We start from the raw sequence: 25,329 nt of genomic DNA, 5'->3' as shown, positions 1-25,329 counted from the left end.
ATACAATATCAAAATCTTTCTGTAGGCTTTTGTGAAGAATCCATTGCCAATTGCATTTTTTTTCCTATCCAGCCCTGAAAAAGAACTATACAAAATCATTTGTGAATCTTTAAAAAGTTGTTTCAAAATCGCTTTCAAACTCATAACCAATTATGGAGACTGAAAAGATTTTATGATCCCCGTATTTAACGTTAGGTGGGAAAACCGATAAAATTGCAGTGTTCCCATTGTATCTCGACATAAATCACTTGACAATAACGTAATATATTAAATATTTTTAATGTATGCTTATATTTTCCTTTACATCACTGTGCGGCTCAATTAAAGAATAGCTGAATCGCAGTTAATTTTCTACCGATAACATTACAATTTAAATAAAAGATGTTAACCAACTCTTCCATCTTAGAATTCTGTATCTCGGGGAGAATGAACAGGTTGACAGTTCTCTTTATTTGGATTAAGAATGTGAGACAATAACACATTTTTGATGCATTTTTAATGAAGGAATGATAAATACCTTGGAATCACATCTGGCAAACTGTAACCAAGTTTCTAAAACATGCCGAATAGAAAATTCTACATTCATTTAATATAACCATTTGTATACTTTTTTTGTAAGAAGTTGAGCAAAATTACCTTCTCAGTGCAAACGTACCTTCCAACCCACATTCTATTTCAGACCCAAAACTTTCCATCTTAGTTAAGGACATTTTAAGCCAAACTAGGTTAACAGTAAAAGACATCAAAAAGTTACGCCTGTGCTCCATCATTTAACTATATACTCTCACATAAAATCACTGGTCCGACATGAGTGTTCCTTGAACCCGACTCTTAATATCAAATACAAAACTCTATAAAAGAAATAATTCTAAATGAACTGACTTGCAGGGAAAAGTAAAATAGTTAAAAAGGAGGCTGGGGAGGACGAAGGGCCAGTCCTGGAGTCAGGGGAACGCCCGGACGAGGGCTCTGCGTCAGAGGCAGAGATGGGGCCAGGGCCATCTGGGAGTGATGAGCAGACTCCGGAGCCTCCAGAGACAGAGGAACAGGAGGAGCCTGTTCCTAGTGCACACAGAAGGCAAGGGCAGCTAAAGCAAAAAGGACGACTCTGGAGTAAGGCCAGGAGACTATTGGCCCCTCCCATAAAGCTTAAAAGAGGAGCAACGGATCTTGGGTTCTTTGTAGGAAAGCAACAATGCAATTGTTGCTTGTCTCCCGTTTCTGAACTTTGTGGGGTTCTTGCCAAGAAAAGCCTTTGGCAGGGTGCCAAAGAAGACAAAGGTTTGTGATAAGGCCGAAGGACTTTTTCTGAAGGACTTTGTTTTGGACTTAATTTGGACTAAGCTGAGAATGAAGTAATTCTCAGACATTCTAATAAAATATGTTTGTTTAGGACTGATTGTGTCCGGTAATAACTACTTGGGCCTAGGTCACAACACCTTGCCTGTTGCTCAAGAGTGGGTGGGGGTGATATCCCAAGTGGGCCCTTGGAATGAATTCTGACAACCACCCAGCTTTGGGTGTCAACAAAATACAGTCCATCTCCGTTTGCTGGACTTTACCCATTTCATATAATTTATACAATTTATGTATTCATGGATGGAAAATAACTCGAGTATTCCGTACTGCAGTGATCCCTAAGCCCCAGGGATTGGGGCAGTGTCATGGACAGGTATTGTGCTGCAGCCCATTGGGGGGCAAATAGAGGATGGGCACACAAAGCTCCCTTTGCGCATGTGCGGGATTAGCTTGTGTGCACAAAATTATTCCTCCCCCGCCCCGAACCCGCCAACACTATGCCGCCAGCCAACCACCAAGACTGCCAGTCCGCGGAGCCGGAAAGATTGGGGGCTGCTTCCATCTTGTATACACTTTTTAGTATACTTAAAATATTAACACAAGTGCAATAAGTATGTACTAGTAATAAGCCTGGCTGGTTGTTTTCTTTGTCCCCTTCCATTAATTTTTTTTTTGGGGGGGGGGAATACGATTTAAATGTGACTGCATTTGAGCTGTATATTTGCTCACTCCAAACAGCAGCATCTGTTGGCAGCAGAAGGAATTAAGTCATAGCTACGCATTTCATTGCCGCGAGGCGCCTCACTTGTGGGGTGCCTCAGGGGTCGATTCTCTCGCCTACCCTGTTCAACATCTATACGAAGCCGCTGGGCGAGGTCATCAGTGGTTTTGGGGTGAGTTATCATCTGTACGCTGACGACATTCAGCTATACTTTTCCACCCCGGACCACCCCAATGAAGCTATCGAAGTGCTGTCCCGGTGCCTGGAAGTCGTACGGGTCTGGATGGGGAGAAACGGACTCAGGCTCAATCCCTCCAAGACGGAGTGGCTGTGGATGCCGGCACCCCGGTACAGTCAGCTGCACCCGCAGCTGACTGTTGGGGGCGAGTTAGTGGCCCCAAAGGAGGTGGTGCGCAACTTGGGCGTCCTCCTGGATGGACGGCTGTCCTTTGATGAATATCTGGCGGCTGTCTCCAGGAGGGCCTTTTACCAAGTTCGCTTGGTCCGCCAGTTGCATCCCTTCCTTGACCGGGATGCCTTATGCACGGTCACTCACGCTCTGGTCACGTCTCGGTTGGATTATTGCAATGCTCTCTACATGGGGCTGCCCTTGAGGTGCACCCGGAGGCTACAGTTAATCCAGAATGCGGCTGCGCGAGTAGTAACGGGAGCCGCTCGTGGCTCCCATGTAACACCACTGCTGCGTAGTCTGCACTGGCTTCCTGTGGTCTTTCGGGTGCGCTTCAAGATTTTGGTCACCACCTTTAAAGCACTCCATGGCTTAGGACCCGGGTACTTACGAGACCACCTGCTGTTACCTTATGCCTCCCACCGACCCGTACGCTCTCACAGAGAAGGTCTCCTCAGGGTGCCGTCCGCCAAACAGTGTCGGCTGGTGGCCCCCAGGAGTAGGGCCTTCTCTGTTGGAGCATCGACGCTCTGGAATGAACTTCCCCCTGGCCTACGCCAAGTGCCTGATCTTCGGACCTTTCGCCGTGAGCTAAAAACACACTTATTTATTCAAGCTGGACTGGCATAATGGTTTTTAATATTTTAAACTGGGTTTTTTATTGTTGTGGGGTTTTTAAATTTATAAATTTTAAATATCGGCCTTTTTGTAATATGCTCTATTTTAAATTTTGGTTTTAATTGTATATATATTGTGTTTTATTTTGGCTGTACACCGCCCTGAGTCCTTTGGGAGAAGGGCGGTATAAAAATTTAATAAAATAAAAAATAAATAAAATAAATTCATATTTTTCCATCCTTTGAGAGTCTCTCAGGTCTCCCTAGCAGCGTAAGAAAAAAGGAGAAGGGCTGCTGCAAAAGAGAAGAATTAGCCGCATCTTATATGTATGCATTTACTTTTCAAAGGTACAGTCCCAAAACAATAAAAAGGCTGAAGGTGGGAGGCAGAGAAAAGTGCAGAATCCAATCTGGCTCTGGGTTGCTCGTCCTGCATGGAAATGGTGGACCTTCTCAGCAATTCCGTAATTCCAAGCCCTTGGATCATTCTGCAAAGCTGCTCAGAACGCCTTCGAGTTTCCAAGCCCACTAATTCAAGCTGCTTGAAGGAACCAAATCTACAGCTCTTGCTCTCTCTGCTTAGGCTACACCACCTGTGTACTTGTTCTTTTGGGCAACAGAGTCTTGTCCATAGTTAAAGACACCTAATTCTACAGACGCCGTTGGGTGTTGTCCAGCATTAAGATTTGGTCCTGATTCTCTTCGTATTTCTCCATCATTTCCTGCAGGTCATCGTCAGCTTGCATCACCTTAAAAAGACTCAAAATGGTCAAATGCTGAAGCACATTTTTGAAGAAAAAAAAAACATCTACCGATGAGACAGTACCCCAGTCTGGAATTGAGATTGTGGTGTTAAACAAGCCAACGTTCATGAGCTTGTGGCTAAATTGTCCTTGGCTTACAAAACCCTGGCTCGTTTGGCGGAAGTATTCTTGGCATGCTTTGTTTCGATGGCATGCAAATGTGTTCCCTTTCCTTCAAGCAACAGGCTTTACCTGCACTAACAGACAACTCGTTCACACAGTGGTCTATTCTATCAGGACTATTGGCTTAAACACGTTGCTTGGTTTCAGCATAATGCAACCAATTATAGCTTATATTGTAAGTTGTTAAACATCCATCCTATGTGACCTCCTCAATTAATAATATTTTTGCAGTATTATTATATAAGCATAAATAATTGCAACGCAGTGCAGTTATTGCAGTGGTGAAATTTTAAAAAAAATTACTACCGGGTCTGTGGGCGTGACTTGGTGGGCGTGGCAGAGGAAGGATGCTGCAAAATCCCCATTCCTTCTCCACTCCTGGGGGAAGGATATTGCAAAACCTCCATTCCCACCCCACTCTGGGACCAGCCAGAGATGGTATTTGCTGGTTCTTCGAACCGCTCAAAATTTCCGTTACCGGTTCTCCAGAACCTGTCAGAACCTGCTGGATTTCACCCCTGATATGTGTGCACATGTCAATTTTACACTTCTGTCTAACCGTATTTCCTACAAGGAACCAAGTTGCCAAAAGCCAAGTTGATGTCTGTCACAATGTCTTCCCCACTTGTGGAACGTTTATAATAAGTCGAAGAAGCCTTTGAAGATAGTTAATATTGAGACATGAAGGGACCAAAAGCACAAGAGATTTTTTTTTTACGAAACATAATAAAAGTTATGCTCTAATTCGGATACCTTTTTCCTGTTTTGGCCAAACTATCTTTCAAAACAAGATATACTTACAAGCACCGGAGAAGGGACTTTGAACAATGTTTGTTTAATGAGCCAGTCTTCATAAAGCTGATGAATAGCTTCTAAATATTCCTGTCCAGAGGAAGAGGAAAAAGAAGGATGATCAGGGTTTTTTTTTAAACAGATACAAAAAATACTGATACATGATTTGAGTTCTGTAGAAGCAAAAGATAGGATAGTTGAAATTAGAGCCAAATATCTGATATACATTGCAACAGGACCACCAGATTTGGGAAGGGGGCTGGGTAGTGAACCTAAATCTTGTTTCTCTAGGACAGTGGTCGGCAAACCGCGGCTCGCGAGCCACATGCGGCTCTTTGGCCCCTTGAGTGTGGCTCTTCCACAAAATGCCACGTGCGGGCACGCACCTACAGTGTGATTGAAACTTGGTGGCCCATACTCAGAAGTCAGTTTTCAGCCTGGGCAACTTTATTTTGAAGAAGTGGCATTAGAAGAAGTGGGGGTGTCGGTCATTTGGGCGACGGGAGACACGGCGCAGGCGGGCTGCGGTATACGCAGTGCTGGGGAGGCGCGCGCGATTCATGCACGAGTTGAGTGAGCCAACGTTGTGGGTGTGAAAGAAGATGTAGTGTCGAGGATTGAGAAAGATATGTTGAGATGGTTTGGACATATAGAGAGGATAAATGAAAGGAGATAGACCAAACAAGTATACAAGATGAGTGTGGATGGGAGAGTGGGAAGGGGTCGATCTCAGCGAATGTACCTCAATCAGATTGAGGACGTTTTTAGCAAAGGCCAGTTTAGGAGTACCCTAATCAAGTTAATAACAGCGTACCTACCTATATTGTTTAAGTTTAAAAAATTTGTCTCTCAAAAGAAATTTACACTGACTGAGTTTCCTACTACCTACTGGGGCCTGGGTCACAACAGTTCCAAAAAATGGAAAGGTCTTCTCCTTACCATGGGAATCACCTTTTCCTCTTCCCTGCACCTCCGCTTGAGTCTCTGGTAACACATGCCAGGAGAGGTCTGTAGGTAAACTGCATCAAACCATTATAGTTTTAAGCTGTTAAGGATGCAACGGCTGTTTCAATCATTTCAGAAGGTATTTTAACTCAGAAGCAGAGTTGATTCGGCCCTAAAAGAATTCCAAAATGGTTAACAGCAGTCGTAACCACAGCTACCCATTTGAAACCGAGCATTTCCCATTCAAAATGCTTGGCGTACTAGAATAAATTGAATTTTCTTGAAGGGCCATCCAGTTTTTGAAAGCTCAGATCTCACTGGCAACAGCCAGATATTTGTTTTTTTGAACTATGGTTATAAAACCATGGATTTTAGTAACAAATCAATGAATTGGGGTTTTAAGTCTATGATGTAACGTGTATTAAATATTTTACTTGTTAAAGTGCTTTACTCAATGCCGAATTTAGATTATATTTGTATCTTGCATTGGGGCTTTTTGGCCATAAATAAAATTGAATACAAAGCTCAGAGGGAAATTATAGCTATAGGAATCTGTTTGCTTTTCAGGAAAAAATAATCCCAAAATGATAAATATTTCAAGTTTCAAAAGTACAATACATTCATGTAATCGCCTATTAAGTATGCAATGCAGAAACTACTGAAGCCTTTTAATGCCAACATAGACTAAAGATGAACATATTCTTGATTTTAATCTATCCAAAGAAAAAAAAATAATTTAGAGCTAAAGAGTTAGTCTATTCTACACACACAAATGGGCAAACACAAACGTTTATTAGAAAAAAGAAACAGCAAAGTTTTGACAGATGATCTCCCTCACCTAATTCACCTCATACTGTATATGTTGAAGTTCAACTCCCTTAAATTCACAGTGATTAAAGAATTAGGCACATTGAAATATAGACTATCTGATTGGTATCATGTTAAGACTCAAATTACCAAAGTTATCCCTAATGATCGCTAGCCACGAAACCTCAACGCCCCGGAAGCATCAAGAGGTGTTTACCTATCAGATCAACTGACACGTTCATATTCTTGAGGATCCAGTCAAACCATTCAGTCAGGATGACATAATCTACTTCTGGCATTTTCCCACTGCAACAAATATAGGAGAATGATCTGAGGAGGCACTCAGTGTTGGAACTCAAATGAACAACAGGATCAACAGTTCAGTCATTCACCTTCGTACTATCAACCGTCAAGTGCTAATCTTTCTCTTCATCATCATCACCACAAAATAATGTACACCAGGAGCGTCAAACTCAAGGCCTGAGGGTGCTTAGATCTGGCCTGCGGAGCCGCCCTGGAAACCGCGAAGGTCTGGCCCGCGGTGAATTATGCCAGTGAAAACGGAGCTCGGGTGGGTCGTATGCGGCTCTCGCAAGCTCCATTTTCGGCCACGATGGCCTCCTGTAGCTCTCTGCTAGCAAAAACAGAGCTGGGGGGGGTGTCTTTTTTTGCTGGCAGAGAGCTGCAGGAGGCCCTCATGGCCAAAAACAGTTCGCGAGGGCCACGTGTGGCCCCCCCACCGAGCTCCATTTTTGCTGGCAGAGGGCTGCCGTCACAGCCGAAAACAGAATTCAGGAGCCCATTTTTGCTGGCTGAGTACTTGGGCCGCAGGTGCCCCCCCCACGACACGAGTGACGTTAAGCTGGCCACACCCACCCATCTCCCAAGGTCAAACACAACCCTGATGCGGCCCTCAATGAAATTGAGTTAGACACCCCTGAGGTACACTGTCTCAAGAGTGATTTGCTCTTTCACCTAGTTGCTTCTTCGCTCTCAGCTTGACAACAATTGGGGGGGGGGTTGGAATGTCGGGGTGGGAAAGGAATGCCAAGACTTTGCCTGCAGATCGCGGGACCCTGCTGCCACCCCCAAAGTCACACCACGCAGGTGTTTGAACGATCTGGGCCTCTCTCATACTGTAACAAAAGAAGTGGATGGAATTGGACAATGCAATGAACTGAGGGGGATGCCCAAAGGGAATAAGCAAGTTTAACTATGTGGGCTTTCGTGCGGGAAATCCAGAGCTGGTTTCGCTTTGTCTGTGCCAATGTGGTGTATTCAATAAAGTCTTACTTTTGGGAAGTACAATACCCCAGGAGTTCTCTTTTTGGATTCGCTGACACACTGGCCCAATCTTCCTCTAAAAGTAATCACCAAGATCTCATATCTGATTGTCAAAATGTCAGCCGCTCTATGGCTTTGTGGGTGCCTTATAGGTGGTCCTCATTTAAAGATGTTAACAGGGACCAGCAACTCCAGAACTGTGCAGTGTGATCATAAAGTGTGATGTCTCGTGCTTGCATCACCTTGTGACAAAAGCTGGGGCAGTCCCAACTGCCATTGTTAGGTGAATCCTGCACAATCACAGTATCTAATGGTCACACAGCTGCCATTTGCAATCTCCTGCTGGCTTCCTCCTGACTTTGCTTAAAGTTTCCTTTGTCCTAGGATTCTTTTGTTGTTGTTGTTATTGTTGTTGTTGTTTCCCAGCCTAGCTGACCACTCTGGAATTCTCTTCTCCAGAGACCAAGCAGGCGCAACCTTACTCAGGTTTTTTTCAGATCAGCCAACATCTGCTATGTTCTACCAGCTCCATGAGAGAGCTATTGTCTCCCTTAAGTCAAGCTCAACTCCTGATGCCTTCATACAGGTACATTCTTATCTTTTATTTCACAAAAGTACAGAAGCAATTCCCCACTTCCTTCTTCTGGGTATGTTCGAAACTTCTCAGTCCTGCCAACAATTCTGTATTTTCCAGTTGTCTTCAGCCAGGTTGAAGGACTGCCCAATTTTACTTATCTTTGAGAATCAGAGAATATATTTCCCTTCACTTCTGTATATTTCTACCTCAACCACTCCATTTTTATGACCCTGTAATCCCATAGTTTGGGGTAGAATTGGGGTGACAGAATGGAGCTGAGCATTTACTGGCCAGATGCCCTTCCTGACGTCTATATGGAGTTCACAGCAGATTTTGTTTTCTTTCCACCTTAGGAAAGACACATCTGCTGCTTGAGAGAACTCTCAATCTTCCGAGTGGGAGGTGAGTGTCTTCACCACTAGGCCGCCACATCACAATATTTCTAGCTCAATGACAATTGAGCCAAAATATTTTAATGTAATATATCTGATCTGTTTTCAGCAATCATTCACTGGAACAATTTCAACATTCGCATGAATCAGTTCGGTGTTGCCTGGTTACCACACATAACCAAGGATTGTACGAAGGAGAGCACATGGAGGTAAGTCATGTGCTTTCACTAGCCTTCTCCTCCATAGCTAACCTGAGCGTATAGCTCATGGCTTGCTTATTATAGTCCAGGTTTAAGTGATAAGTGACTGTTTTAGTCCGCCAGCAGCCTGCGAAGCTGGCAACAGAGTCGGACAGCGATGTGGCTGAGGTGGGGCCACGGCCATCGGGGAGTGAGGTGCGGACTCCAGAGCCTCCAGAGACTGATAGTAGTGAGGCAGAGGAACAGGAGGAGCCTGTTCCTAATGCACATGAGAAGAGCTGCCAGAAGGCAAGAGCAGCTCAAGCAAAGAGGACAATTCAGGAGTAGGTCCAAGAGCTGATTGGTCCCTCCCATAAGGCTTAAAAGACCAGCAACGGTGTTTGAGCGATCTGGGCCTCTCTCATACTGTAACAAAAGAAGTGGATGGAATTGGACAATGCAATGAACTGAGGGGATGCCCAAAGGAATAAGCAAGTTTAACTATGTGGGCTTTATGGAAATCCAGAGCTGGTTTCGCTTTGTCTGTGCCAATGTGGTGTATTCAATAAAGTCTTACTTTGGGAAGTACAATACCCCAGGAGTTCTCTTTTTGGATTCGCTGACACACTGGCCCAATCTTCCTCTAAAAGTAATCACCAAGATCTCATATCTGATTGTCAAAATGTCAGCCGCTCTATGGCTTTGTGGGTGCCTTATAGGTGGTCCTCATTTAAAGATGTTAACAGGGACCAGCAACTCCAGAACTGTGCAGTGTGATCATAAAGTGTGATGTCTCGTGCTTGCATCACCTTGTGACAAAAGCTGGGGCAGTCCCAACTGCCATTGTTAGGTGAATCCTGCACAATCACAGTATCTAATGGTCACACAGCTGCCATTTGCAATCTCCTGCTGGCTTCCTCCTGACTTTGCTTAAAGTTTCCTTTGTCCTAGGATTCTTTTGTTGTTGTTGTTATTGTTGTTGTTGTTTCCCAGCCTAGCCGACCACTCTGGAATTCTCTTCTCCAGAGACCAAGCAGGCGCAACCTTACTCAGGTTTTTTTCAGATCAGCCAACATCTGCTATGTTCTACCAGCTCCATGAGAGAGCTATTGTCTCCCTTAAGTCAAGCTCAACTCCTGATGCCTTCATACAGGTACATTCTTATCTTTTATTTCACAAAAGTACAGAAGCAATTCCCCACTTCCTTCTTCTGGGTATGTTCGAAACTTCTCAGTCCTGCCAACAATTCTGTATTTTCCAGTTGTCTTCAGCCAGGTTGAAGGACTGCCCAATTTTACTTATCTTTGAGAATCAGAGAATATATTTCCCTTCACTTCTGTATATTTCTACCTCAACCACTCCATTTTTATGATCCTGTAATCCCATAGTTTGGGGTAGAATTGGGGTGACAGAATGGAGCTGAGCGTTTACTGGCCAGATGCCCTTCCTGACGTCTATATGGAGTTCACAGCAGATTTTGTTTTCTTTCCACCTTAGGAAAGACACATCTGCTGCTTGAGAGAACTCTCAATCTTCCGAGTGGGAGGTGAGTGTCTTCACCACTAGGCCGCCACATCACAATATTTCTAGCTCAATGACAATTGAGCCAAAATATTTTAATGTAATATATCTGATCTGTTTTCAGCAATCATTCACTGGAACAATTTCAACATTCGCATGAATCAGTTCGGTGTTGCCTGGTTACCACACATAACCAAGGATTGTACGAAGGAGAGCACATGGAGGTAAGTCATGTGCTTTCACTAGCCTTCTCCTCCATAGCTAACCTGAGCGTATAGCTCATGGCTTGCTTATTATAGTCCAGGTTTAAGTGATAAGTGACTGTTTTAGTCCGCCAGCAGCCTGCGAAGCTGGCAACAGAGTCGGACAGCGATGTGGCTGAGGTGGGGCCACGGCCATCGGGGAGTGAGGTGCGGACTCCAGAGCCTCCAGAGACTGATAGTAGTGAGGCAGAGGAACAGGAGGAGCCTGTTCCTAATGCACACATGAGAAGAGCTGCCAGAAGGCAAGAGCAGCTCAAGCAAAGAGGACAATTCAGGAGTAGGTCCAAGAGCTGATTGGTCCCTCCCATAAGGCTTAAAAGACCAGCAACGGTGTTTGGGCTTTGCCGGAAAACAATGTTGGTAGCTTCATCTTCTGCTTCTTCTACATCTTGCATTTATTTTTGTATCTGTGACTTCTGAACATTTGCCAAGAATGGCCTTTGGCAGTTTGCCTAATTGGACCAAGGTTTGCGATAGAACTGAGGAATTTGTGTTGGGAGGAATTTGCTTTAATTTAGTTGAACTACGCTGGGAATGAAGAAATTCTCAGCTGTTCGAATAAAATTTGTTTGTTTTTTCACTGACTGAGTTTTCTACTACCTACTTGGGCCTGAGTTACAACAAACACTAGTGTAGAGCTTCCACCCAATCCAACATTATCAAAGCTTTTACTCTGTTTCCCCAAAAATAAGACCTCCCCGGATAATAAGCCCTTCCCCGAAAATAAACCCTCCCCCAAAAATAAGCCCTCCCCGAAAATATTTAAACGTGTGCACAGCCATTCCCCACCATTTCTTCTGGTTAGGGTTAGGGAAACAGAGCTGACAATCAGATAAGATGGCAAGAGGATCCCCTTCTATGCCCCAAAATAGTAAGATCTCCCCAAAAATAAGGTCAAGTGCTTATTTTGGGGTTCAAAATAATATAAGACAGAGTCTTATTTTTGGGGAAACACGGTAATATGTATCCAAATATGCATGTGCAAAAAGGGCAGTAATGTAATTTCTTTAAAGTCATACACAAAGAGCAATCAGACAGATACAGTAATTACTTCAGCAATTCGGATGAAGGAGAACCAAAAGGTATTTTCGTAGCATCGCGTCTGCACCTTTGCTCAAGAGACGCTGTAGCCGAGATGCCACCTTGTGGATTAACAAATAGCTTCTCCTTTCCCTCCCGTATTTCAGAACGGAAATCTAGTTTGGCCGTCATGTTTATTCAGAGTGCAGAAATAATGGCAAGACCAATCGAAAACATGCTGCAAGACGAATAAGCAGCAGCCAGCGTGCCTTAGTCAGTCGATGTGCAACTGACAATTTGATGGTGATTTGGCTCTGTTCCTGGGCTATTTCAGAATGAATAAAATATGAAGCCTCTCTCTTAAAAGCAGGCTCCGTACCGTACCTGCGATATAGGTTCTCCACAAAAATGTACTTTGCGCTGTGAATTGACCTCTCCATCATTCTTATGGGAGAAATCTGCAAATTAAACGTCAAAAACCATTTAGAAGGATGGATGGATAGATAGACGGTCTGTTGGTTATTCAAGGGGAGGGGGAGATTAGCTGTTCTGCAGTTACCCCTGGACTATAGATTCCTTGAGGAAAAGGGATTTATTCTCTTTATTTATTCCCCTGAAGTTTTATTTAACTTCAGCAAGGCCTTTATGAAACCAGCAACCTTATTCGATTTCAATAACTTTCGTCCAAGAACTCAAAAACTATAATTCTCTCTCTTCCCATTTTCCCCACGTTGACAAGCCAAGGAAGTAGGCTGAAGCGAAGGCGATGGATCCAAAATTACCCATTTAGACCAGGGGTCTCCAACCTTGGCAACTTTAAGACTTGTGGACTTCAACTCCCAGAATTCCTCAGCCAGCTTTGCCCCTGATTTAGACTCCATGGCAGAGACTGGATTTGAACCAGGGTCTCCCTATTGCCTTTCCAGAATCTTAACTATTATGGCACACTGGCTCTTAACACAGGTAGTCTTCAACTTGTAGCCATTCATTTACTGACTGTCCAAAGTTACCACCACACTGATAAAAGTCCTTGACCGGTTTTCACGACCGTTATAGCATTCCTGTGGTCAAGTGATCAAAATTCAGTCATCTGGCAACTGGCATGTATTTATTAGAGTTGCCACGTCCCAGGGTTGCGCAATCTCCTTTTGCAACCTTCTGATCAGCAAAGTCAATGGGAAAGTCAAGACTTGCTTAACAACTGCAATGATTCACTTACCAAGTGTGACAAGAAAGGTTGTAAAATGGGGGGCAAAATGAACTTAACAACTATGGAAAACGTAGGTGCAGAAATGTTGGGCTCAGTTATGGTCATAAGTTGAGGACTACCTAGATTAGGATTCTAGATAGGTAACGGGTAAAGGTTCCCCTTGTACATATATGCTAGTCGTTCCTGACTCTAGGGGGTGGTGCTCATCTCCATTTCAAAGCCGAGGAGCCAGCGCTGTCCGAAGACGTCTTCGTGGTCATGTGGCCGGCATGGCTAAATGCCAAAGGCGCACGGAATGCTGTTCCCTTCCCACCGAAGGTGGTGACTATTTTTCTACTCGCATTTTTTTTTACATGCTTTCAAACTGCTAGGTTGGCAGAAGCTGGGACAAGTAATGGGAGCTCACCCCGTTCTGTGGCACTAGGGATTCAAACCGCTGAACTGCCGACCTTTCGATTGACAAGCTCAGTGTCTTAGCCCCTGAGCCACCTTGTACGATTCTAGATACTACCTTGTAAAACATACCATTGGTTTTGTATGGTGGTCCAACATAGTCAACTGCACATAAGTCTGTAATGTCATCCCCCACCGGGTTGCGTCCTGATACATTAAGCCCTGCCATTGGGGAGAAAACAATACGACGATATTCAAGGGAGTGGAAGAGGAGTGGAGTGGAAGAAGTATGGAGTGGAGTGGAAGAGGAGTGGAGTGGAGTGGAAGAAGCATGAAGTGGAGTGGAATGGAGAGGGAGAGGAAGGGAAGGGAGGAGAGGAGAAAGAAGGGAAGGTAGGGGAAGGGGAAGGGGAAGGGGAAGAGGGAGAGGAGAGGAGAGGAGAGGAGAGGAGAGGAGAGGAGAGGAGAGGAGAGGAGAGGAGAGGAGAGGAGAGGAGAGAGAGAAGGGAAGGGAAGGGAAGGGAAGGGGAGAGAGGGAAGGGAAGGGAAGGGAAGGGAAGGGAAGGGAAGGGAAGGGAAGGGAAGGGAAGGGAAGGGAAGGGAAATGTTGCAATATTAGGTAAATGACCACATATGGTTCCAAATCATCTAATATTTATTTAATTTCTTCTCCCCAATGGGAAGGACTTACTAAGCATATTCAGTTCTCAATGGAGACTGGCCACCAAGGAAAATTTGTGACTTTTATCTTCCTTTGGGCCTGAATGTATTTTGGTTGCAAAAGAAGCAGCACTGAAAACGGAGACCAACTTATTTTTTTTTTAAAAAAAGGCTTAAAAATTATTACCAAATTACAAAGAGGAAGTATAGTATATGCTGTCTTGGAATATCGTATTTTGGCGAATCATATTAGCCACCTTTTGGGGGGGGGGGAAATCTACTCAATAATAGTGCTTGAACTTAAAGAATTAGTATATTTTCTGGTGTTAGATAAGGGTAGTTCGGTTTTACTTTCTCACTATAGTTCAAGGGCTTTCAAGCAGTTAAAACAATGAATGCAGAAAATAAGTCCTGGAGTTTCATTCTAGCAACTTACCAGAGGGTTGTGGCCACGGACATTCCTCCATTTAGATACGGGTTCGGTCAACACCTGGGTTGAAAGTTTTAAAAAATAATCAGCGCAAATACAGAAAATTTCAGTTTACTTCTCTCAAGCTGCACTAAAGAAACCACCCAAGAAATGTGGAAGATTAGCAGCTGGTACCGAAAGTATGCAAAGTATGTGAGCTTTTTCTATATGACTGACTCCTTTACCAAAGACCAATTTTGCCCTTGGAAAGAATCTCTTACGATTCTCTTATGCTCTTTCGCCACTATGTGAAACCTCTAACCAATAAAATATATATAGTAGTGGTTCTCAACCACAGGTTGAGGCCCCGGGGTGGGGGGGCTGCGATGTCATCCCAGAGGGCCCATGACGGCTTGAAGAAATGTTATTTAAATTTTGCTTTAAGTCGATGGCCACAAAAGGTATTTAAAGGTAGGTGTGTGTGTGTTGAAGACAAGGTTGAGAACCACCGATTTGTGATCTTTTCACTGTTTCATTAGCTTTGTTTTGTTTTTAAGGGAGTTTTGTCTTGATTTATTTATTCAATTAAAAAAAGAAACAATTTTTTATTTTTGCCACACCTTCTTTAATTTCGCTTTCTGACCATCCAGCCAGCCTTCTCAATCCTCCCACCGTTATCTTGTAGATTATTTATTTTATTTATTTATTTATTTAATTTTGTCATAACAATATACACAAGCATAACACAAAAGATTATATAATATATAAACATATATATGAGGAGAAACAAGGTAGTATAAGCATATATATATATATATATATATATATATATATATATATATATATATATATATATATATATATAATATATAAACATATGAGGAGAAACAAGGTAGTATAAGCATATATATATATATGAGAAGAAACAATAGGACAGGAATGGTAGGCACATTTGTGCTCTTATGCATGCCCCTTAGAGTCCTCTTAGAAATGTGATGAGGTCAACAGTGGATAGATTTTGAGTAAAGCTTTTGGGGTTATGGGAAGAGACCACAGTCAGGTAATGCATTCCAAGCATAGATAATTCTGTTACAGAAATCATGTTTTCTGCAATCTGCGGTTGACATTAAGTTTAAATCTGTTAGTAGCTCTTGTGTTATTGTAGTTGAAACTGAAGTAGTCATTGGCGGGAAGGACATTACAACGGATGATTCTATGAGCTAAACCCAGGTCCTGTCGAAGGCAACGATTAACACAAGGACTTTCTATGGCTTATCCAAGTTGATATTTGTCAGTTTCAGAAGCGATGCAGCAATAGGCAGCGTCTGAAATTGGCATACAGTGATGGGTTTAAACCAGGTTCGGTCTACCAGTTAGCAGTTAGCCACTGAGTCTGCTTTTTTCAAAGACAGGTATGTATTAATGAGCAAAACGCCATTTAAATTATAGCAGCCCACCCACTTCATTATAGTTTATAAAGTTCTGGCTGTTTTCACCAAGGCTTTTCGGGTGCTATGTATTTTGTGGAATTGAGTTTTACAAATGAATTTATTTTATTACGTTTTTGTAATCTGCCCAGAAGCATTGAAAGTGAGTCAAATAAAATAGTTTCAGACGAGGGGAAAAAACAGCATTTCTGAAACTCTCACCAAGATATGACATTCAAAGGAACTGTGGTGGGAAAAAAAAATTCATAGGGCAGGAATTTCACTAAACATGTGACCCACAATCCTGATCCTATTGGTTTTTAACCACACGAAGCACTCTTAGAATATGAAGGAACTCAAGAAGCCACAATGCTGGATCACCTCAATGCCAGTGTTTTTAGCAAAATAATCCAGGCAGGTTGTTTTCCCACTAGCAATGTTCCCCTCGATGCAGATCTGATGAAAAGAGAAAGAAAGAACGAAATCCTGATTAAGGCTGGAGCGTGACGAAATGGCAGCAGGTGATCAAAGCTCAATAGCGATGCTCAAATTCAGCAGAAAGTTAGAACTCGTTCGATTTGAAAAAATCAAGAGGGCTTTGTTTTCTCTCTGCATAAGTTAAAAACCCTCCCCAAATCACCGCATAATCGTGTTCCATAGTTTAAGCCATTTTATAGGTATCGTTATATATACCCTTAAACGAGAGGTGAAATGTAAAATGTCTTACTACCGGTTCTGTGGGCGTGGCTTGGTGTGGGAAGGTAATGTGACTGGGTGGGCGTGGCCAACTTTTTTTTTTTTACTTTTAAAAGCATTTTCTCTACAACCTCTTCAGCCGAAGAGGTTGTAAAAAAATGCTTTTAAAAGGCTCTGATGATCAGGCAACTCAGCTGGGATTGTCAGAGCCTTTTAAAAGCATTTTTACAACCTCTTCGATGGAAGAGGTTGTAGAAAAAATGCTTTTAAAGGGCTCTGACGATCCCAGCTGAGCCGCACGATCATCAGAGGCTTTTTTTTAACTTTTAAAAGCATTTTTTGGCCAAAGACAAAATGCTTTTAAAAGTTAAAAAAAAACACCTTTGATGATCGCGTGGCTCAGCTGAGCATGGGGGGGGGGCAGGGATTTTTGCTACCGGTTCTCTGAACCACCCGCCAGGCATGTTTATGCCCGTTTCTTTTTTGTCCTTCATAAATGTAGACTGCATTTGTAGATATATCCACCATTCTAATTCAATTCCTTCTTCCTTTAATTTGTGCCTTGATTTCAGTTCCCCTTTCACATTTAATAATTCTTTATATCTAACAGCCCCTCCTGTTTTGAGAAGATTGGGACGTGTGAGCATTTCTACTACCGATATCCAATTAGGGATCTCTATATAAAAATATATTTTAAAAAAGATGGCCTACAATATTTCAATAAAGCTTTGTTCTCCCCTTTTTGTGGAGAACAAAAAGTTCTCCCAGTCTGTATAAATTCAAAAAAGCTGATATATCATAAATCAAATAAAAAGGGTGGCACAAAGTCCATGCAATCATGTTATCAATCAAGTGAGCGAGGATGAACTATCGGTTTCCAGTCACTTCAATTAGGGTTTCAATAAAAGGACTTCACATATTCTTCCCATCTGCAGAGTGTATGCCCCAAGTCTTTTTAATATACATACTATACAATATATTGTTTTTATTCCCCTTTATGTTATCCAACAAAAAGATTTGCAAGTCTGCATATAGAAATGTGTAGTGATTGTTTTCATTTCTGTCTCATTATGTGGGAGGTTCATACTTACAACTGTCTTCCTTCCTTCTCCGTTTGCCAGGTGCTTATCTTTAAAAGAAAACAAAGGCATTCAGTTGGAAGAGTAATTGGTGTTGGAATATTAGTAGTGCTACAAAGGAAAGGGCAATATAGTACTAAGGCTATTTTATGCACAAATATGGAAGACTATAGAAACAGCAATCATGGAGGAATGGGTTGTGAAGATAGCAGAAATGGCTAAATTAACTTGTTTAAATTAATTTTGACAGTCTAAAGTTGAATCTAGACACTGAAGAACTTGTTTAAGGAGAAAATTACAATAACTTTTATTTTAAAAAAAAACCTGGAAACCACTTATGGACTTTTTGCTGCTTATGGATGAAAATGAACTGGTGATTTCTGGATGTATTGATTAGAATGATTTGTCTACGGGAAGAAAGGAACTATGACATGCAATATGGGAGGGGAGGGAATGGTAATCATTATGTTTGCAACTGCTGCAAAGATCTTTGCTTAAAATATCTTTTTTTCTTGCTATTCTTCTGTTTTCCTTTTACCCTGTTTGCTATTTCTTCTTCTATTTTTCAATAGATTTTTTTTAAACCTTTGTGAAATCTTTTAATATCAATTATTTAAAAGATGATGATGATCAAAGGATAGGAGGTTGAATAGCCTTGCTAGAATCCTAATCAACATTACCACTCATGGCGGAATGCAACTGCAAGACGTGCCATCAAGGTCACTTAATTTGTTCCTCGCAAGTTTTACACGTCACACTAAGCCACGAGATGGCTCGGTCGGTAAATATGTGAAACTTCACCCAATGCAAGCTAGCATTAAAAGATTGTTTTAGCACAACGTGCGAAAGAAACAGTCAAACATCTTTACCGTTGCTGGATAAAGAAGACAGGACAGGGGTAGTGTGAAGGCAGGTGCCACAAACACACCTGCAAAACACTCATCCTCACCACACCAGATTAAGGCACAAGAGGTAGAGGAAGGATGTGGGAAAGGGAAAGACTGTGTAACAGGACCAGGAGTCTCTTGCATCAAAGCAAGGCCTTCTAGGACCAACTGACATATTTAACCAGGAAACAAGAAAAGCTAAGATCACAGATTAATAATAATAACAGAGTTGGAAGGGACCTTGGAGGTCTTCTAGTCCAACCCCCTGCCCAGGCAGGAAACCCTACACCATTTCAGATAAATGGCTATCCAACATTTTCTTAAAAATTTCCAGTGTTGGAGCATTCACAACTTCTGCAGGCAAGTTGTTCCACTGATTAATTGTTCTTAATCAGTGGTTTAGGACCGGGGTATTTGCGAGACCACCTTCTGCCACCAATTGCCTCCCAACGACCTGTGCGCTCCCACAGAGCGGGCCTCTTCAGGGTGCCGTCGACCAAACAATGTAGGTTGGCGGCCCCCAGGGGGAGGGCCTTCTCTGTGGCGGCACCAGCCCTATGGAACGAGTTACCTCCGGGGTTGCGCCAACTCCCCGACCTCCGGGCCTTCAAACGTGAACTTAAGACTTTATTATTTCACCGAGCGGGATTAGCCTAAGAATGTATTTTAGCGAAATTTTAATGGGTTTTAATCGGTCTTTGACCGTTTTAGTGATTCGGCCACTAAATATGTGTTTTTAATTGTTTTTAAATAGTGTTTATTTATTATATTTATATTATTGTGGTATGTGTATTTTAATATTGGCTGCACACCGCCCTGAGTCCTTCGGGAGATGGTGCGGTATAGAAATGTAATTATAAATAAATAAATAAATAAATTCTCACTGTCAGGAAATTTCTCCTTGGTTCTAAATTGCTTCTCTCCTTGATTAGTTTCCACCCATTGCTTCTTGTTCTACCCTCAGGTGCTTTGGAGAACAGCCCGACTCCCTCTTCTTTGTGGCAGCCCCTGAGATATTGGAACACTGCTATCATGTCTCCCCTAGTCCTTCTTTTCATTAAACTAGACATAGTTTAGATTAGACTCAGCTCAAGGTTATGGATTTTGTCAGATGTTGGCATCATTGTCTGCCATTCAACTCTTATTTCACAGGCCCGATTTCATAACATAAGACTCAACAAAGTCAAGTTATACAAGTTATACAAACACACACACATACCCCAAAAAGAAAAAAGCAGAAACAGTAAAGAAATACCCCCAGGCTCTTCTTGGACAACAGTTAAAAGAAATTTCAGCTTTCCAATTCAAGGGGTCCTGAAACATTATTCGTTCATTTAATGAATTAAATAAAACCCAGGCAATTCACGCTTCTATTTCCACGGGGTTTGAGCATTTTTTTCCCAAGCCACGTTTTCAACAAAACCGAGGGCGAATCTCGGAGCAACCCTGGGAACCCTTTGCACCTTCCGATGAGCAGGCAGCCCAGAAACCTGGCCAGCCCTGCTGCGCCCCACATCCCATCCCGGGAAGGAGCCAAGCCAAGCCGGACCTACAAGAGGCGTGCTGGGAAGACCCGGCCATGGAGCGTTGATCCCTCGGCGGCGCGGGGCTACGAAGCTCCGAGAAGCCGGCTTTGCAGCGGCAGGAAGCCGACAGAGGTCCAGCCGCCCAGAGCTGCAAGCCAGGCAGCCAGAGCCGGTGGCGGAGCGATTGCATCCGCCACATCGCCCATGTCCAGCAGGAACCGGAGGCCGGCCGCGTTGCAAAGGCAAGCAAAGAGCAGCTGCCCGGGCCGATGAGTTGCTGCTTCCTTCCGCTGCAAGTCCAGCAGCTGCGCTTTGCAACGGGGGGGAGGAAAGACGCGCAGCTGCGATCCGCGTCAGCCGGCCGTAGCTACCCCAGATTGGGCAAGAGGGTGCTGGGAGTTGTAGTTCCAGCCTTGTGGCCTGGTGGACCAGAAAGGGTTGCAAGCTAAAAAAAAAAATTTCCGTTTGATCAGCTGCAAAGATTCAGTTTGAAGCTTTGCATCTAGCATTCGCACCATAGGCTAAGCGTGGGCGAGATCAACCCGCTTGAACATGCAATGATTCTGGGTATTATAGAAGCCCAGCAGTGGTGGGTTTCAAAATTTACTACCGGTTCCTGTGGGTGTGACTTGGTGGGTGTGGCATGGCTTGGTGGGCGTGGCAGGGGAAGGATACTCTAAACTCTCCATTCCTACCCTACTCCAGGGGAAGGATATTGCAAAATCCCCAATTCCCCCCAAATAGCTGGGACTATTACATACTTATGGTTATATTTATGCTTATATATCGTATAGTCATTTCATGCTTATGCTTATATATACTGTTGTGACAAATAAATAAATAAATAATAATAATAATAATGACTTGGGAGGCAGAGAATAGACGGGGGCGGGGCCAGTCAGAATTTTTACTACCAGTTCTCCAAACTATTCAAAATTTCCGCTACCGGTTCTCCAGAACTGGTCAGAACCTGCTGAAACCCACCTCTGAAGCCCAGGGAGGGAAAAAAAGTGAATCTGGTAATTCAATTCTAATTCTTGATTGTCAGTGTGCAAGCCATGTACAATGAGATTGGTTTTTTTTTTAAATTTGCATTTATATCCCGCCCTTCTCCGAAGACTCAGGGCGGCTTACACTATGTTAGCAATAGTCTTCATTCTATTTGTATATTATATACAAAGTCAACTTATTGCCCCCAGCAATCTGGGTCTTCATTTTACCTACCTTATAAAGGATGGGAGGCTGAGTCAACCTTGGGCCTGGTGGGACTAGAACCTGCAGTAATTGCAGGCACCTGCTGTTAATAACAGACTGCATTAGCAGTCTGAGCCACAGAGGCCCATCAGCTATAAGCTCCTTCAGTGCACCCTCCCTACAACACAATACAGTAAGAGAGTTTAGGTCAGTGGTGAAATCCAAATTTTTTTTACTACCGGTTCTGTGGCCGTGGTTTGGGTGTGGTGTGGCTTGGTGGGTGTGGCAGGGAAAGGATATTGCAAAATCTCCATTCCCTCCCCACTCCAGGGTCAGGATACTGCAAAATCCCCATTCCCACCCCACTCCAGGGGAAGGATACTGCAAAATCCCCATTCCCTCCTCACTCCTAGAGGAAGGATACTGCAAAATCCCCATTCCCTCCCCACTCCTAGGGGAAGGATACTGCAAAATCTCCATTCCCACCCCTCTCCAGGGGAAGGATACTGCAAAATCCCCATTCCCACCCCACTCTGGGGCCAGCCAGAGATGGTATTTGCCGGTTCTCCGAACTGCTCAAAATTTCCGCTACCAGTTCTCTAGAGTCTAGAAACTGTCAGAACCTGCTGGATTTCACCCCTGGTTTAAGTGGATTGTGGGAAGGTAGCAAGGCAAGGGTTCTCAGTGATGACTTGAGGGCTAGCTGCTTTCTTTCAACCCAGCCTTCCTCAAAGGGGTTGATTTGGAAGGGATTAAAATGAAAGTGTGAAAGCAAACCAAGTTGTCGATGAAATAATAAACAATAATGTGATTCACAAAAGTTCTAAAATCAGGTTAGTCGTATACAGCTTAGCACGATGGGTTTGTTAACCATGGCCTCTGCAATGCAGAGAATGAAGAATCAGAATTACTGGAGCTTTCAAGGGGAGACTGGACAGCCACCTGTCAGAAATGGTAGGGTCTCCTGCTTGAGCTAGATGATCTACAACATCCCTTCCAATTCTATTCTGTTCTGTTCTGTTCTGTTCTATTCTATTCACTGGACAAGGAAACGTTGTAGACAGGAACTCACACCCGTATTGCCATAATGTTGACTGTTGCAACACACTGTATGTGGAGTTCAGAAGCTGTAATTCACATACAAAGCAATGGCCGAACTATTACAGGTGGTCCTCTGTTTACGACCATCATTGAATGCAAAATTTATGTTCCTATGTGAGAAATCTGTTAAGTGAGTTTTGCCCCATTTTTACGACTTTTCTTGCCACATTTGTTAAGTGAATCCCTGCAATTGTTAAATAATCAACACGATTGTTAAGTGAATTTGGCTTCCCGGTTGACTTTGCTTGTCAGAAGCTTGCAAAAAGTGATCACATGACCCCTCGGACACTGCAACCGTCACAGATATGAACCAACTGCCAAGAGTCCAAATGTAAATCATGTGACCCCGAGGGATGCTGCAACGGTCGTAAGTGTGAAAATTGGTCACAAGTCACTTTTTTCCCAGTGCCGTTTTAACTTTGAACTGTCACTAAGTGAACTGTTGCAAGTCAAATTATATGCCTGCAGTGGATCCTACCGGCAATTGTAGGAGAATGCCACTTTGCAGTCACTACACTGGTCCCCGAGTCCCCTCCAGGACTAATTAAAACTACAGCGATGATCAAAACACTCCAAAGTGGGTCTACACAGCGCGAAGCCTGCCAAGCAGTCCATTAGAATAGAATAGAATAGAATAGAATAGAATAGAATAGAATAGAATAGAATAGAATAGAATAGAATAGAATAGAATAGAATTTTATTGGCCAAGTGTGATTGGATACACAAGGAATTTGTCTTGGTACATATGCTCTCAGTGTACATAAAAGAAAAGATACGTTCATCAAGGTACAACATTTACAACACAATTGATGATCATTATTATGATGATGATGATGATGATGATCATTAGCATTTTTTGAAAACCAATTCATTGTCATCAAATGTCACCATTGGCTAACTTTTCAAAGCTACTTCTGCCCCCGAAAGACATGCTTCAAAGTACCTCAAGGCCTCACCCGGGATGCCAGCTCCATCACTGCCTCTTCCTCGCTAGCTGCCAAACAGCTGATTGGCATGCCAGGTCTCCCTCTGTGGCCTGCAATTAATTCTCATGCATCAGCGTGGCCTTTTCACTCTATGAGTGGTCCCAGCCCTCCAGCAACACATTATATTAGTATTTTGTCATCCTCCAGGAGCATTGGGAGTGGGGAACTTGCATAATTGCCCACTTTTCCACTGCCATGGAAATCACCTGAGAAATAACGGATATAAATTACAGAGGTTAAGAAGAAGAAAAAATCCTGATGGAAGAAAAACAGCCTTGGAGATTTGGACAAAGAGACTAGACAGTCCTTTCTCAAGATAATGGATTTGGTTTTCCTCTGTCGTGCAGAGGGTTGAGCTAGATGACCTCATGGTCCCTCCCAGCGACACAGTTCAACTATTATGAGAGACAAAAGGGAGTCGAAGATAGATCTTCTCAGCAGCTGCTCCAGCATTGTGGGACACGCTACCTACCAAATTAAACTTAGCCCTTTCCTCTTGGCATTCGGGGAAACCCCTGAAAACCCACTTTCACTGCCATTTTATCTGACTGATAGGGACTAGGCAGCCATTTTTGGCTACACAATGTTGAGTTTCACTATAAATTGTTCTTTTGCTTCCCTGTTACTCTTCCATACTGTAGTGTAAACATTGTGTGAATAAACCATTGGAACAAATATCCACAAAATTCCTAAGTCATGCAAAAAACAATTCCAGGTAGAAGATTGAAACAAATGTTCTTCAACCACTAATAATAACAGTCAAGAAGCACAATAAATATTTGAGCCTATGCAAAGAAGAATCAACTTCCTGGTGTTTCAAAGAGCTACTTTTAATCTCAGAGCTGTAAGCAAGAAGGTTCTTGCTAAATTACTTCCTGTTGCAATACCGGAATTCCTTTAGCAAAGCTAACCGTAGTTTTGGAGCAAAAAAAGATTGGTGGAGTCAGATTGGTACAAGCCATGATGGCGACATTAATCCTGGCTTGAAAGCCACTTGAAATGGGTCCATATGAACACTTTTGAAGCCTGAACTAAAACACTCCCTTATGTTTTAGCATAACCCCCGAACCTAGCCAGTGTAATCTGCAAGTCACATTTTATATTTAATACAGGAATGAGGCTCCGGCCTAGGATTATTTGTTATTCAATAAATTGTAAACCACCCAGAATGATGTATGTGAGACTGTAAAAATGGATTAAATAAATAACTGAAAAACTGCTTGTCAACTCCTATCTCCAGCATCTTTGCAAAAGAAACCTTTGTCACCTGAAGCTCTTCCATGTATAGTATAGCCTTTATTGTCATTGTACATCATGTATACAACAAAATTTATTTTTATTTATTGACTGATTTTTATTTGTCATAATAGCATACATAAGCATAAGCATGAAGCAACTATACAACATATAAGCATATATATGAGTATAAGCATGTAATAACTATATAAATTGGATATAATGAAAGGAAACAGTAAGACAGGAACGGTAGGCACGTTTTGTGCTCTTATGCACGCCCCTTATAGACCTCTTAGGAAAGGGGTGAGGTCAATAGGAGACAGTTTTTGGTTAAAGCTTTGGGGACTTTGAGAAGAGACCACAGAGTCAGGTAGTGTATTCCAAGCATTAACAACTCTGTTACTGAAGTCCTATTTTCTGCAATCAAGATTGAAGTGGTTAACATTAAGTTTAAATCTATTGTTTGCTCTTGTATTGTTGTGATTGAAGCTGAAGTAGTCTTCAACAGGAAGGACATTGCAATAGATGATTCTATGAGTTAAACACAGGTCCTGTTGGAGGCGGCGGAGTTCTAAGTTTTCTAAACCCAGGATTTCAAGTCTGGTGGCATAAGGTATTTTGTTGTATTCAGAGGAGTGGAGAACTCTTCTTGTAAAATATTTCTGGACACATTCAATTGTATTGATGTCTGAAATGTGGTATGGGTTCCAGACAGGCGAGCTGTATTCAAGAATTGGTCTAGCAAATGTTTTGTAAGCTCTGGTTAGTAGTGT

General features: G+C 42.8%; 1 protein-coding gene across 2 annotated transcripts; it reads right to left on the bottom strand.

Annotated features, from left to right (window-relative positions):
* Positions 1 to 260: 260 nt before the first annotated feature.
* Positions 261 to 20,354, bottom strand: TK2 (thymidine kinase 2). Of its 2 annotated transcripts, none has more exons than XM_058154877.1 (10): positions 20,063 to 20,354; positions 17,639 to 17,676; positions 16,233 to 16,307; positions 14,452 to 14,505; positions 13,488 to 13,577; positions 12,137 to 12,210; positions 6,734 to 6,822; positions 5,704 to 5,783; positions 4,774 to 4,854; positions 261 to 3,795 (listed from the first exon to the last, which is right to left on the bottom strand). In XM_058154877.1, exons 5-10 carry the CDS (start codon positions 13,569 to 13,571, stop codon positions 3,697 to 3,699), a joined length of 507 nt encoding a protein of 168 aa, XP_058010860.1. In that variant the 5' UTR covers positions 13,572 to 13,577; positions 14,452 to 14,505; positions 16,233 to 16,307; positions 17,639 to 17,676; positions 20,063 to 20,354; the 3' UTR covers positions 261 to 3,696. The 2 variants fall into 2 exon arrangements, with proteins under 2 accessions (XP_058010860.1, XP_058010859.1); XM_058154876.1 differs by having other exon boundaries at positions 20,067 to 20,350.
* Positions 20,355 to 25,329: the final 4,975 nt, after the last annotated feature.

Source organism: Ahaetulla prasina, chromosome 12 (genome assembly GCF_028640845.1).
Source record: "Ahaetulla prasina isolate Xishuangbanna chromosome 12, ASM2864084v1, whole genome shotgun sequence".
NCBI lineage: Eukaryota > Metazoa > Chordata > Lepidosauria > Squamata > Colubridae > Ahaetulla > Ahaetulla prasina.
This window is presented reverse-complemented; position numbering and strand designations above follow the sequence as displayed.